Source organism: Selaginella moellendorffii, unplaced genomic scaffold, assembly GCF_000143415.4.
Source record: "Selaginella moellendorffii unplaced genomic scaffold, v1.0 SELMOscaffold_10, whole genome shotgun sequence".
Taxonomy (NCBI): domain Eukaryota; kingdom Viridiplantae; phylum Streptophyta; class Lycopodiopsida; order Selaginellales; family Selaginellaceae; genus Selaginella; species Selaginella moellendorffii.
This window is the reverse complement of record NW_003314271.1, coordinates 388,529-403,250: the sequence shown is the minus strand read 5'-3', so window position 1 is coordinate 403,250 and position 14,722 is coordinate 388,529. Positions and strand designations below refer to the sequence as shown.

General features: G+C 44.3%; 2 protein-coding genes across 8 annotated transcripts; both read left to right on the top strand.

Moving 5' to 3' along the window:
- The first annotated feature begins 559 nt into the window (after window positions 1-559).
- On the top strand, window positions 560-2,104 carry LOC9631631 (adenylate-forming reductase 03009). The gene has a single exon (XM_002968339.1). It carries the CDS (start codon window positions 560-562, stop codon window positions 2,102-2,104), a length of 1,545 nt encoding a protein of 514 aa, XP_002968385.1.
- A 7,447-nt stretch (window positions 2,105-9,551) lies between these two features.
- On the top strand, window positions 9,552-14,585 carry LOC9631173 (tyrosine decarboxylase 1). Of its 7 annotated transcripts, none has more exons than XM_024673282.1 (14): window positions 9,552-10,958; window positions 11,027-11,306; window positions 11,366-11,468; window positions 11,611-11,766; window positions 11,831-11,903; window positions 11,957-12,423; window positions 12,487-12,627; window positions 12,684-12,743; window positions 12,803-12,967; window positions 13,026-13,082; window positions 13,144-13,208; window positions 13,268-13,391; window positions 13,439-13,576; window positions 13,639-14,585. In XM_024673282.1, exons 4-14 carry the CDS (start codon window positions 11,635-11,637, stop codon window positions 13,753-13,755), a joined length of 1,539 nt encoding a protein of 512 aa, XP_024529050.1. In that variant the 5' UTR covers window positions 9,552-10,958; window positions 11,027-11,306; window positions 11,366-11,468; window positions 11,611-11,634; the 3' UTR covers window positions 13,756-14,585. The 7 variants fall into 7 exon arrangements, with proteins under 7 accessions (XP_024529050.1, XP_024529047.1, XP_024529045.1 ...); XM_024673279.1 differs by having other exon boundaries at window positions 9,670-10,958; window positions 11,027-11,134; window positions 11,205-11,306; window positions 11,366-11,766; XM_024673277.1 differs by having other exon boundaries at window positions 9,670-10,958; window positions 11,537-11,766.
- The last annotated feature ends 137 nt before the right edge of the window (window positions 14,586-14,722 follow it).

The window sequence follows — 14,722 nt, the reverse complement described above, 5'->3', positions numbered from 1 at the left end:
AGTAGCGTGCTGAAATACCTGCATGACGAGCGCATCCAAGGCAGCATTATCATAGAATGAGGCGACATAGCAGCAAAAGCAAACCCATAGATTACAGTGCTTCGATCCAGTAGTTTCCTGGTTAACATATAGGTGCGCAAGCACAGTGAGAACTTCAAAATACACAATTACCTCTTTCACTGTTCTGAAGGCGTCGCTGAACAAGCTCCCTCTCTACCATCTGCACAGGCTCAGAATATCAGAAAAAGTCCAAAAACTCATGGAAACGTACGGCATTTGGACCTCTTATAGCCTTAGCTTGCTCTGACGTTTCTACGCGTTCCAGCGTCCGACTTCGTAGCTAGTAAGCGAACACGTTAAACGAAGAAGACGCAAGAGTTTTGTAGAAGCTTACCCCCGAGCCACAAGCTTCTGACATCGTCTTGAATTCCACTCCCAAGGTCTTGACATGATCTCAAGATCAATTCCACTCTTGGGAGTGTTGTATTCCAACTTCTTCTGTGTCTTTATCTAAAGTCTCGGAAAGATATAAAAAATGAGAGTCCAAGGAAAAGTTCCAATGACAAATGTAAAAGTGGAAGCCGAAGGAAGTGAGAGAGGGAGAATCGGGGAGTGCTCTGCCACTGCCATCGAGAGAATCATGGAGTTTGCCGCCCAAGAACTCCATGAGGAATCCACGACGCGCCGGATGGAGAAGCGGCTCAATGTGATCGTGGAGAAGAATCGTCTGGGAGCTGGATGGGGAAGAAGGTTTGGATTTGGATTCACTCTCTACAACGTGTGGTGGCTCGTGATATTCCCCGTCAATCTTGCCATCGTCGCGGCCCTCTTCTCGATCGACCTTCGCGTCAATCGCGCGGAGCTGGCCACCGCCATGGCGCTTGTGAATCTCCTGGCGGTAGCGGCCATCCGCGACGGCACGGTGCTGCTGCTGCTTTACAAGATCGTCGTCCGGATCCCATGGAAGAAATACTTCTTCAATCGAATGCTCCACTGCAATGGCGGCATCCACACGGGCTGCGCGATCATGCTCCTCGTGTGGACGACCACCGCTTTGATCCTCCCCATCGCCAATCGCGGCGATCATGGCCGCATTGCCGATGGAATCGACGCCGCGAACGTCGCAATGCTGGCCGTGCTCGTCGCCGGTCTCTCGATCATGATGATCCTGGCAATGCCGATCGTTAGGGTCCGGCACCACAATCTCTTCGAGAGAGTCCACAGATACCTGGGCTGGTCACTCCTTCTCCTCCTCACGGCGATCTTGCTCAGGAAATTCTTCCATTCCCGCTGGAATCTGTCAGGAATTGCTATCGCCAGCGCTACGATCGCCATAGCCTGTCTCCTTGTCGTGTTCTACTCGTGGTTCTTGATCGAGCGCCAGAGCGTCCATGTCCGCGTTGGGAGGCAGGGAAATGTTTTGATCGTCCGCCTCCACGGCAAGGCCCGCCCCGGCGCCTTCGCCAAGATCTCCTTCAATCTCACAGAGTGGCACGCATTCTCGGTGGCTTTCAGCGATCGAGAGAATCGCGCCTACGGCCTGGTTGTGGGAGTGGCGGGAGATTGGACACAAAACCTTGCGCAGCGCTGCCTTACTCGCTTGGATAGATCCGTGAGCAAGAACCGGGCGCAGGTCGTGGACGAATTCTTCACGGCACCGCCGGATCTGGAAGCTCCTCCATCCACAGAATCCTCCTCGGGAGAGACGACGATCAAGGCCTTCATCCGGTGGCACCGCCCGCTAGGGTTTATGTACTCTGTCTATGCCTACAAGAGAGTGATCTGCGTGGGCACTGGGGCTGGAATTGCCCCAATCCTCCCACACATTGGCAGCGATCGCGTCGCCATTCACGTCGTCTGGATCGCCAAGAAGCACCGGGGAATCTACGGGGACGAGATCTGTGATCGCGTGTTCCAACATTCCCACACGATCTACGACACCGCGGAGATGGGGCGGCCTAAGCCGGAGATCGCATTGGCGAGCTACGAGGAGTTTAGGGCAGAGGCCATCTTTGTGGTGTCCAACGCGAAGTTCACGGAGGCCGTTCGCGACGTGTGCAAGACAGAGAAGATCGTGGCATTTGGAGCAGTGTTTGATTCATAGACAGGAAATGAAAGCTGGGAATTCACATTCTCGAACAAAGAATGGAGTGAGGACACGTCATCTCGACAGTAACTTCTCCAATGAACTCCTGCTACAAATTGCTCATGCAGTCGGGGTTCCAGTGAATCCAGTGGCTCTTCGCTAGGAGCTCTTGTAGTTTAAGAAGGAAAAGGAGATGTAAGTTTTAAACAGCACAGAGTGTCAGTGAAGAGAGGGATTTTGAGTTTCTTCTCTTTAGCATTTTTCACTTTTTCCTCTTTCTTTATTTGTTTCTTGTTTCTCTTCTGAGTTACCAAAGTATTCCTCAAACTTTTTACCTTCTACTTTTCTTTGAGCATTTATCTTTCTCCACAATTACCCAGTTTGGGCATCTTTCTCTTTGTGAGTTTCTCTGCAAAGCATGGGGCTAGGGCAGAGATATATGGGAGATTCTTAGAGATTTTTAGAGATTGAGAGCAAGATATAGCATTTCTCTTCTTCCCATATGGAGAGATCAGCATTGCTCGGCACAATTCCTCTCTAGTTCAATAGTTACCTCTTGGTAAAGGTATTAATTTTAGTCTTTAATTAGATCAGTTATCAGTTCATACATTGGAGATACCAAAGAAAACAGCTACAAGGATTTCATCAAAAAGAAAGCAGTTAAAAGGAATAATTCCCAAATTTGACTCTCTTACAATATATTGATTCTAACATAGATTTGGCTGTTGCAGTTATACTTTCCCCTTCAATCGAGAGAGAAGTTTGTAAAACTGTTTTAAAGTTTCTTTGTGATTAAAGATTTTGGTCATAATCTTAATTACAAACATACTTTTTCTCTAAATCTTACCATCACAAACGGTTTGCACTTTCATTTAGGAGACTAATATAATCAAGCCATGTCTTGGCTTTAAATAAATACCTTTTTGTCTGTCATCCATGTGTGGCATGCCAAACTTCTTGTAGCAAATTGTCATGCAGTACTTGCTACATGGCTAAGCAATACTAAGTCAGAAATAATAAACCATATTCAGAGCTTGGGGAGGGAGATCTCCTCCCCGGCAAGAGTTGTCAAGACCCCCAACAAGATCAAGACTGGAAAATGCTAAAGACAAAGAGAAAAGCTAGTGGAAACAAAGAAAAGGCTTTAGACTGGCGTTGATTCAGATTGTGGAGAAATGGAACAAGGCTAACCTATATATACTATAGGTTGATGAAGCTCCACCACTCTTGGATCGAGGACGGCCTAAATATAGCTGAGGTCAAGGAGGCGCCACATCAATATCAGGAATGTGGCTCGAGACTCAGGAATCGGGAAGTGTCTTGAGAGTCAGGAATAGGGAAGTGTCTCGAGAGTCAGGAATAGGGAAGTGTCTCGAGAATCAGGAATGTGGTCTGCAGGTCAGGAATCCGGTGAGAGTCAGGAATGTGGCAAGAATTGGGGGAAAACTTCGTAGAGTCAGGAACAGAACCCTGATTTAAGTTTAGGGAACTTTTCCTGATTTGGACTCGATGAATAGCAGGGGAAGCCGTGGGAGGTCGTGATGTGGGAGAGATGAGTTGTAAGTCCTTCCAACAAATCTGAGGCTGATGTAGTTGGAACCAAGGAAGACCGAGCACCACAGAGGAGGACTTGCTGTTGATGATGTTGAAGGCGATATCGGTGACGGTGGACCTGATGTGTACTCGAACGGGCAACATTTCTCTAAGTCCAGAAGATGGAGACACAAAATGCCCGCCGATGCCTTCAACCCTCAAATCCCGTATCGTAGGAGAAAGAGGAACGTGATGTCGGGCAGCAAAGTCCGTGTCCATGAAGCAGGAAGTTGCACCCGAGTCCAGTAGCGCCAAAGCCTTGAGTCCTGATTGTCCGGTGAAAGAAAGGAGACATGGGACGCGGAAGTTGCGGGAATTGGTGGTGGCTTTGATGAAAGGTGGTGAGGAGCTTGATAAGGAAGAAAAGTGATTTTTATTCGGGGAGTCCAAACCGACAGCTCCTACTCTGTTTGGACAGGGTCGTTTCCCGACTGCAACAGAGGTGGACTTTGAGGCAGAGTGAACTCGAGCAATCGGGGAGGCTTCTTGGGACACACAGCTGCTTTGTGATTAGGATCAGCACAGTAGAGGCAAAGATTATGAGAGATTCGACGTTGCTTCTCAGCAGGACTCAACTTCCCTCTAATGAGTCGGGGAGTACCAGAAATATCCATCGGGACCGGAGCAGTAGGTTCAGGACTATGCCCCAAAGACTCAAGCTGGGATTCCTGAGTCTGGGACGGAAAAACAGCGGCACGGCGACTTTCCTGACGACGTTCAAAGAGACGATTGTCACATCGAACAGCTTTGTTGATGGCATCCGACAGGTCCTTGGGATCCTCCATGGTGAGCAACAAATCCTTGACACCGTTGTTGAGGCCGAAACGAAATTGGTCAATCAGGGCCCGCTCATCCCACTGAGTGTCCAAGGCAAGGAGTTGGAACTCTGCAGCGTAGATCGAGGCAGGACGAGACCCCTGAGAGAGACGTCTCATCTTTGTGGTAGCAGCCCGAACCCGATCCGTCTCGCCAAAACATGCTTCGAGCTTCTCTTTGAACAATTGAAGATCCATCAGCTCCGGAACCACGACCCCTTTCATGCTCTTCTCCAGAAGAGGAGAAAACCATGACAAAGCTGCACCCTCGAGCAATGTCCCAAGCCGATTTGAGACTTGGGAGTGGGGTACCGCCGATGTTGAAGTGCAAAGATCAGCTCCATTTGGTTCAAAAATCCACGAAGCTCCGAACGCTTGCCTGAAAATTTTGCCGGGAAACTCACCTTCGGTTCAGGAACTTTATTGGATCCTTGAGCCGAAAGTGAAGCAAGCTCTTGCTGCATGCGAAGAAGGGTTGCCTTCAGCTCGGTATTCTCAGACTGGATTTTTGCAAGGACTTCGGCAAAGAAATCAGGATGGCTTGGAGACTCCATTGGCAAGAAGAAAGAAAAGAAAGGGGGAAAAAGACAAAGGCAATCAAATAATCAAAATGAGCTAAAAGAAAAGCAAAAACCACAATCTGAATCAAACTGTCAAGACCCCCAACAAGATCAAGACTGGAAAATGTTAAAGACAAAGAGAAAAGCTAGTGGAAACAAAGAAAAGGCCTTAGACTGGCGTTGATTTAAATTGTGGAGAAATGGAACAAGGCTAACCTATATATACTATAGGTTGATGAAGCTCCACCACTCTTGGATCGAGGACGGCCTAAATATAGCTGAGGTCGAGGAGGCGCCACATCAATATCAGGAATGTGGCTCGAGACTCAGGAATCGGGAAGTGTCTTGAGAGTCAGGAATAGGGAAGTGTCTCGAGAGTCAGGAATAGGGAAGTGTCTCGAGAATCAGGAATGTGGTCTGCAGGTCAGGAATCCGGTGAGAGTCAGGAATGTGGCAAGAATTGGGGGATTCCTGACAAGAGTTGCCTTGAACTATGTGCTTTGCAGGCAGTTCCAATGGCGAGCATGGAAGTGGGATGAGTTTGGATCTGCAGTGTGCTATGAGCTCATACAACTTGTTCATCTCCTTGCCCAGGGTCTCAAGTGATTTCCTGAACAAAGGAACCAATTTTGCGATTTCTTACCATCACTTTGTGGCAGCACTAGAGATTCTTGAGCTATGGCAACTGATTTGACTCTGCTGTGGCTAAGGCAATGAGAAACCTCAATGCCTTGCAATGCTGTGGAAATCCTGATTGCCCAAAAGGGCCAAATCAAATTTGTACTTGGCACATCACAATTTTTGAGCTCTTGCTTCATATAACCCTAAATCCCACAATTAAGTCAGTTTTTCTTCTTAGTTCATGGCACACCCTTTTCTTTTTTGGCAAGTAGTTGGAAAACTTTAGATGAGCACATAGAACCAAGTGTGCAATAGGTTTGTGTTTGTTTATATCTTTAGCCTTCATCATATATTAAACTTTCATATTTCTTTTACAAATTCAAGTTTGTTTACAAACATGAACTTGCATAAGCTATAGTTTTCTAGCTTTGTACTTGACATTTTCAAATTATGCCTCGCCTTCATCATCTTCTTAGAACTATAAGAAATACCAATCATTTTGATAAGAATTTAAATACTAATAATTCTAATAAACAACTTGAGCCACTTCAAATTACTTCATATCAAAATGAACTATATACACATTAAGAAATATCCACTACACCATCTCCACCTTCACACACCACACTAGCAAGGCACACTATGTACAAAGATTCATAAGTTTCAAAATTTAAAATTGTTTTCTTATCATCTTTTTCTAATGCATCACATTTTAAAAATGAGAGCATTGCTATGTGTGGTCAGCATGGTCAAGTGATATTGCCACCCATATTACCCTTTGCCAAATGCTTCACTTATGCTTTACAAACAAAAAAACCTTTAATTTCAGAATTAATATTAGACACTACAATAAAGAATGCATGTGTTTGATGACATAGCATTGCTTGGGTGCTTGAGATAATTTGCTCCAATTGGGAATAGATATCATGCTTCCTTTTTGTGGAAGAAAAAAAAATTTTACCAAGAGTTTTTCCTTTGTTATCCAGCAAGAAAAGAAGAACAAATGCATATTAAATATCATATAGCACAATGATTAGTATAGCAAAATGATGAATTATTAGTCAGTGATAGCATTAAATTTACCTTTGCAAACCGTGTAGCTTCTAGGCAAGTACTAGTGTTACTAATAATTATAGTAATAATATTCACATGAACAAGTGTTTTGCTTTGCAATGTTATTTAAGAGGATGAGTAGAGCAATTGGTAAAACCAACACAATATAAATCAATTGATATAATCTTCAGTCCTCCTAAAACAACTTTGCAAGGAACTCCCTCTCATACACATCAAGCAGCCTATCCTATGGATTCCACACACATCTCTTTTGAGGGTATGCTCCACAAATCCCTCAACCTTAAACCTGGAGCACTTCTAGGATGCCAAAATGAGATTTCATGACCTTGAGTATGTACATACCATTTCCATGCAACTGCTTGGCTATAAAAGCTTGGTTCTATATAAACAAGAGTTTATGGAGACTATATCATAAATGTGCTTATTGTGAAAAATAAATTTCACATCCCCAAGGATTGAAAATGTCATGGTGAAATTTTGGTCTAAAGGCTTTTGGATTTGGTTGTAAGTTTTTTGAAGTCCAAAACCCTCTGATATTCAACTTTCAGTAACATAAATGTGCTTTTAGAAAACTTAGCAATAAGTAAGAACTCTTCCAACTGTTGGAAAACATTTTCTAAATGCTTATTTACATTCATGCTATAAATAAAGATATCATTAAAGGAAAACCATTATAAAGCTCTTGAAGATGTGATCCATCAAATAGTAAGGGCAATTATCAAGTTGAAAGGTATGACTTAAAACTGGTATAGTGTTTGGCACGTGTTTTGGGGCTATTGAGATTTATTAATAACTAAATCTTGTGTTAAGAATTCATTGATAGTTTGAAACTATATATGCACAACTATACCTAAGAGCATTGTTAGGCTTATTCAACTACTTTGATAAATTTATGTTATTGTCATTACTCCATTAAGGTACATGTGGGAGGAAATACACTCATTTTCTTAAAGAGACATTTCTAGCAATTCCAATTCTAAAACTTCTTAATTTTGTACTAAATCATTATTTCATAAAAGGTTAATAGTTTAAATTCAAGGACATTTAACCCCACGTATTCTACAAACCTTAATCAATTGAAAAAAAGAATACTTAGATAATGAGATTTTTATGTAATGTCATTCAAGTTGGTAATTTTATATTTTAGTGGTATAGAAAAGTGATTAAATTTGATTAAAATTTTATTTATAAAAATTAACTACTTTTTTGCAAAAATTTAAAATTCTGTAACTATTTTTTACTAAAAATTAATGTGATTACAGAGAAGTTAAAAAGTTAATATTTTTTTATTAAAAATATAAAGTAGTTTGAAGGTACTAGTATAATAAACACATACTATTTAAAGTGAAAAAATAATTTTATTATAAGGCTGTAGAAGGAGGTAAAGCACTAGGTGAAGAAATTTAGTATTTACCAATATATCAAAATGGAAATATTAACATCCCCAAAGTTTTTAAGCCACTCGGATAGCTTAAACTCAATTTACATCAATCATAATAAATTTTATCTCAAGCTTGCAAGTTTCAATGCTATTAATGTGGTGGTGGTTAATCAGCTTACCAAAGTCAGCCATTGCATCACTTTACCAGTGATAATAGATATTTAAGTGTGATGGAAGAAGCTCCAAAGTGTCTAGAGAGAATTTCAAGCTTAGCCCTGCTTTATAGTGGAATCTAGTTAATCATGACCAGCTATAAAAACACAGCTATCCCAAGTGTGAGAGAAGTATTAAGAGAGGTTTCCAATGAGTTTGAATAGATTCTTGATACAAGAAAGAGTTTGCCACCTTCTTGGGTGGGTTGGGTTGAAGAATCTTGGCCTGCATTGCCAACAGTTGCATAATAGCAATTGTTCCCAAACATGTTTGAAAACAAAAGCATATGTATGAGAAAGATAAAGGCCATTTCTGTCACGGCTGAGAAGCTAACACAGAGAGAAATCATTGGAGAGGCCACGCATAACATCTCTTTGTGTTGAGCAATCCTGCTGCAAAAAGATTGCACTTTGACAAGCCAGGCAAACCCAAGAGCAGCTAAAGTGAGAGGACAAAGAAGGAGCAGCCCAAACCTGACCGACTTGGATTGTTTGTCCCACAAGCTTCCAATCCTGCCAAAGCATTAGAGCATTCAAAAGAAGAAAAAGGTTAGCTTATAACCTTAAATACAATAACAGAACTCTCTTTACCTTTTCCATTGTTCTAGTTAGTCTTGAGTGTCTTTAACAGGGGAAATCGACATCATCCATCTCATGCTTTTTGGATGAAATTTAGGCTCATGGATCTTACTTTAGTAGATTTCTTCTTCAATTTTGCTCGTTCTGATTCGATGCGTTCTTCTTTCCTTGACAGTTCTTCGTTGGAGGAAACTGGAAATGTTTAAGTACCTTTTCTTTTTTGCGTTTTTAATTTTCTGGTGCTTCGCGTCTATCTACTGTGGGTCTTAACATTTTCTATATTGGCTTTAGCTTCAAGAAGGGACCACTTCCGTATAAGCATCGACAACAAGAACATCACCCCTGTACACAATCATGCAAAGTTTGTGCCCGGTGACAAGCATATCAACAGTTATATCCCATCTTGTCCACAATCTCTATTTATAAATAAATAAAGATCCAGCTTTACTATGAACGAATCCATTGGGATATGGCCAGACATGCTTCGTGCATTAAAAAACCATTCGATTCGATCGATTACAATCTCTCAAATGCCAGTTTGGTCACGCGAGGATGATAAATTATTCCTAAAATATGCTCTCAATAGCACACTTCACTGGCGGCAATCAACTGCCTTCTCCAGCGTGGGAATTCGAGGGGATTCGGGCGCGCCAGAGCGATCCAGGCATGGAGGGGCGAAACAGGCACAACAGGATTCTTCCCAATGGGCTGGATGGCCGCTGGGGATCGCAAGGCCATCGATCAGTTCCTGGAATGCTTTGCTCCATCGCGACGGCCAAGTGGAGCGCTCCAAGGAGTGCTTTGATCGGATGAGCGCCAGGAATGTGGTGCCCTGGACGATTTTGGCGTCGGGATTTGTGCAGCACGGGAGAGGAGCCTAGTTTCGTGGAATTTAATGGCGATAATCACGGGATATGCCCAACTGGGTGATCTTGCCTCTGCGAGGAAAATGTTCAAGGAGATGAGCGAGAAGAACGTCGTGTCGTGCACAGTGATGCTTCAGGCCTACTTGGAAAATGAGCTCGTCACCTTTGCAAATACGGTGCGCGATCGAATTCCGGGAATCTAGTGAGCTTCTCGGCAGTGGTAGCAGCGTATGCCCAAAACGGGCATCTGGATGAGGCAAAGGTGATGCTTGATCATGGCTTTGATCAAAATCTGGTCCTCTGGAACATCATCCTCCATGGAAACATCGCAAACAGAGAGGCAAAATAGATCTTTGTCAAAATGCCTGAGAGGGAGGTAGTGGCATGAACGTCTATAGTTGCAGAAAATGCCCAAGAAGGGCATCTTGATGGGGCCAAGGCTGTGTTTGCAGCCATGCCCATGTCATTGACCACCTTGATCTTCTACTGCAAGTCACGCGGAGTACCAGCTCAGTGGAGTGCGATTGCGTGATTCCTGTGTTTTGAAGGTATCGATATCGCCCAAGAGCAAGAGAAGAGTGGTAGAATGTATTGTGCTTCTTGGTTCTAGACAAGAGAAGGAGAGAAAATCGCTCTTTGGTTTTTTCCCCTTTGCTATCCCAGAGAGAATGGAAGTGGAAAATTGTCAAGCTAAAAAGTCGTCTCAGGATGGTGTATTTCCACAACCATCAGTTGCGCTGTTTTGGGCACTTTTGGAAAAATTCGAGGCATGGCGAATGCATCTTCGTGGTAATCCAGCGATTTCTTTTTTGAGGTTCTTCTCGATACTTTGATCGCGTGGTTTTCGCTTCCTTTGCTTAAGACTACTTAAACCTTTGATAATGCCCATTTTTCTCTTTCTCACATTTCTGAAGTGGCTGGGGATGGAAATCCGTTATGTTGCGATTATTGTACACGGTGATGATCCTCAGATTCGCGAGCTGCTTGAGATCCAAGCAAATCTCTTTACGATAATATTCCTTATCTCTCACGATCTTCTAAATCGATACTTTACATAGTAACCCTGGCCTCGGCGATGGAAGCTCTAGCATTGGCGTTCTCCTGGTTGCGACGCGCTCCAGCACAGGCAAGCACACAGGCAAGCAGGGGATTGAAGATCCTCCTCCTTGAGGTGTGTAGAGCTCGCTTGTTTCTGTCATTTCTTCTTCTTCTTTGACATGTTTCGCGGCGTGCGGGCAGACTCCTGCAGCAACAGCGGACAAGAAAGCGGAGGATTTCCCAGCACTGCCCTCGCAGCTCGAGGCAGTGATCGCGATCCAGCAGTGACCCAGCATCAAGTGTTCCCGAGTATGATGCACCTGTTCTCGAGGATGACGAAGAGGTAACTCCAGAAGATGTAGCTAATCTTCTCTTGCAGCCTGATGCTCCAATCGAGCTGGAGGATTCGTCCGTCCCTTGCCAAGTCAATTCGCTTCTTCAAGTCGTCCTCTCTCGAGCCCCTCTTCTCAAGGAATGCAGAGTAAGTTTTTCTTTTCTCTTCCGCAATAGGTTTGAAATTCCTAGCCGTGCAAACTGCAGTGTCAGCTGGAAGCAAGCCATCACAAGAAGCTGCAAGAAATGTCGGCAAGACCAAACTTTACCTGGTAGCTTTTAAATGAAACCAATGTAACGTTCCATTCAGGTAAGGATAAAGGTATGATTGTTCATCGATAATGTGTGTTTGGATTTAACGTTGTCGTGATTTTCTAGGGCCTTGTTGTTCGCTGTGTCTCTTTTCGGCTTGGATTCGCAGGTCTCGTTTTGCTTCTCACCCTGTGTGACAGTTTGCCGTCTTCGTGTCTCGAGAAATGGGGGAAGCGAACATTGGGCCCAAGCCAATAGACGCGGAAGAATTTCGCAAGCATGCTCACGAGATGGTGGACTTCATTGCAGATTACTACCGTGATATCGAGAGCTTTCCCGTTCGCAGTCAAGTCTCTGTACGTTTTTCCTTCTTTTCTTCCTCCAATTTCTACTTTGCCTGACACTTGATTTATTGCGCAGCCTGGATACTTGAAAACTTTGTTGCCTCCGGCTGCGCCAGAAGATCCCGAAGCGCTGGAGGACGTTTTTGCCGGTATGTTCTGTTTCCAAGCGCGCGATAAAAATGCCGAGCTTCCTTCCTTTCAGATATTCAGAGCAAGATAATTCCGGGAGTCACACACTGGCAAAGTCCGAATTTTTTCGGATATTATCCGTCCAACAGTAGCACGGCAGGGTTCTTGGGGGAAATGTTAAGCGCTGGATTGAACATTGTTGGATTTAGCTGGATAACTTCGCCGGCGGCGACAGAGCTGGAGACCATTGTTCTTGACTGGCTTGCAAAGCTGTTGAAACTTCCCGACGAGTTTCTATTTGGAGGTATGGTGGAAATTTTAGATTATAAGATCATCAATCTTACACTTTACAATGCAGGTAATGGCGGCGGAGTGATTCAAGGGACTGCTAGTGAGGCAGTTGCTGTGGTGCTACTCGCTGCTCGAACTCGAGCCATTTCAGAAAACAAGAGAAAAGGTTTGGCGGAAGCGGAGATTCTTTCAAAGTTGGCGGTGTATACGTCAGATCAAACTCATTCCTGTCTGCAAAAAGGATGTGCGGTACGCCATTTCAAGCTTCTAGTCCTTTCAATCCGTGATAACCTCTTCGTGTTTGTTGTCCAGATTGCTGGGATTCCTCTTGAAAATCTAGTGATTGTTCCAACTGATAGCTCAACAAACTATGCAGTATCACCAGCTGCGATGAGACAAGCACTTGAGGATGGCGTCAAGCAGGGACTTTTGCCATTCTTCCTTTGCGGGACTGTGAGTTCGTGCAACTAGCTTGTCTCCCTCCTTACGCCTGTTATGTTCTTTCCTAGGTGGGAACTACATCATCTTCGGCCGTGGATCCATTGTCTGCTTTAGGAGATATTGCAAAGGTATAGCTCTTTTCTTTTCAATCTCTATCGATCTCAAAAATCTGCAAGAATGTTACCAGGATTTTGGAATGTGGTTCCACGTTGACGCTGCCTACGCTGGCTCTGCGTGCATCTGCCCAGAGTTTCGGCATCACCTGGATGGAGTTGAGAAAGCAGATTCGTTTAACATGAACGCACATAAGTGGCTGCTTACAAACTTCGATTGTTCTGCTCTTTGGGTGAAGGTAAAGTGGTGTTTATTTATTTTCCAAGAGTTTTTATACCTTTTGCTTTTCTCGATAGGAATCCAGCCATCTGGTGTCAGCTCTTTCTACAACACCTGAGTACTTGCGTAACAAGGTAGCGCATATCTTTCTCACTTTCGTGTTTAAGTTTGCTTTTCCTTTCTTTGTTGTTCCAGGCATCTGATTTAAATCAAGTTGTCGACTACAAAGACTGGCAGATACCTCTCGGCAGAAGATTCAGGTTCTATTCTTCCGTTTTTGCCTTTTAAAATCAAATCCTTAGGAAACATTGTAAAACAGGTCGTTGAAGCTGTGGTTTGTCATGCGCATGAATGGCGCTTCTGGATTACGGAGCTACATAAGGAACCATGTCCGCCTTGCAAAGCGCTTCGAAGGCTTCGTGCGTGAAGACCCACGCTTCCAAGTAAGGCACACGTTCTATTCTTCAAACACGCTGGCACCATTTTGCAGCTTCTAGTTCCTCGCACATTCGGCTTGATTTGCTTCAGGCTAAAGCCAGAAAGCGATGATCCGGACAACGGACGCACTCTAAACTTGACGCTTCTGGAGGCTGTCAATTCCAGCGGAAGAATGTTTATCACTCACACGGTAAGCCAGCAAAACTATCGCGAATCCGAGCTCTCTTCTCAAAGTTATACTTGCATGAATAGGTGCTCTCGGGCGTCTACACGCTGAGGATGGCCATCGGCGGTCCACTCACGCAAGACAAGCACGTAGACGCTGCGTGGAAGCTCATCCAAGAAGAAGCCACCACCCTCTTGAGATAAACTTGGAGATGGACACTGAACAGGTGCTAAAGTCCCATGCAACCACAGGATTTCCATCTCAGAAGTTACTGGCTGGCGGCACTGGTGACGCTAAGGAGGCCAGCAGCAACGCTTCACAACCACCAGCATCGCCACCACCGTTTATGTGGCGGTGGTTCCCTCGAAGTTTGGGCGAGGATGGTGGGAAGGCCAAGATGATAAACACTGAATCGTTTCAAGAAGCTGAAGAGACTTCAATATCAAGCTCTCAGAGTTTAGTGTATGATGTCGGGGTGAGCAGCAGTAGCGGCAGTGCGAGTGATTTCATCGAGTGAGAAGGCATTAGCAGCAGTGATACCTTTTTGTTGGAAGGCAAAGGTGGCGGCAGCAGCAGCAATGTGGATCTTCAGCTGGCTTCCTCCAATGATCTCAACTTGCAAGCAACGGCTGTGGCGGCAACCCCGCTGCTTCTTCCAATCCTTGCCGGGCTGCTGGTTGCGCTGCTCTTCCTCTTCTTGCTCTACGTCCTCTCGGTGATCAGGAGGAGGTGGGGGAGGAGGAAGAGAAGCCTCCTGCCTCACTGAGTTCCAGCTTTCAATGCGAATGCATCAGGATGTGGATCAAATTGTTGCAGGCATGGCTAGGTACTTGGATCAAAACTTGAAGCCGGTGGCTTAACACTAAGTGATGATCCCCATTGGGAGTGATAGAACTTCGGTGGCAGATTTGCATCAGAGAAGGCAGCTTTAACGTCATCAAGGCAAAAAGACAATCTTTTCTGGGGACTCCATAGCAAACTTGACCATAGACCCTTCATCTAGATTATAAATTTTGAGCAGAGGTTGCTGGTGGATTCGGACCTTTGTCTAACTTTCTACACCAATTGATGGTGTAAGTGCATCAGCTAGGAAGGAAGATCATAGACTGAGTGCTTGTAGCATTTTAACTTTGCTGATTCAGATAAACAGTTTTTTTGTTTTCTTCGAAG

Coding starts and splice junctions, on each gene's coding strand:
- LOC9631631 (XM_002968339.1), top strand. CDS start 560: ATGACAAATGTAAAAGTGGAAGCCGAAGGAAGTGAGAGAGGGAGAATC.
- LOC9631173 (XM_024673282.1), top strand. CDS start 11,635: ATGGGGGAAGCGAACATTGGGCCCAAGCCAATAGACGCGGAAGAATTT. Junction 11,767..11,830: donor CCGTTCGCAGTCAAGTCTCT/GTACGTTTTTCC, acceptor TTTATTGCGCAG/CCTGGATACTTGAAAACTTT. Junction 12,424..12,486: donor GTCTGCAAAAAGGATGTGCG/GTACGCCATTTC, acceptor TTTGTTGTCCAG/ATTGCTGGGATTCCTCTTGA.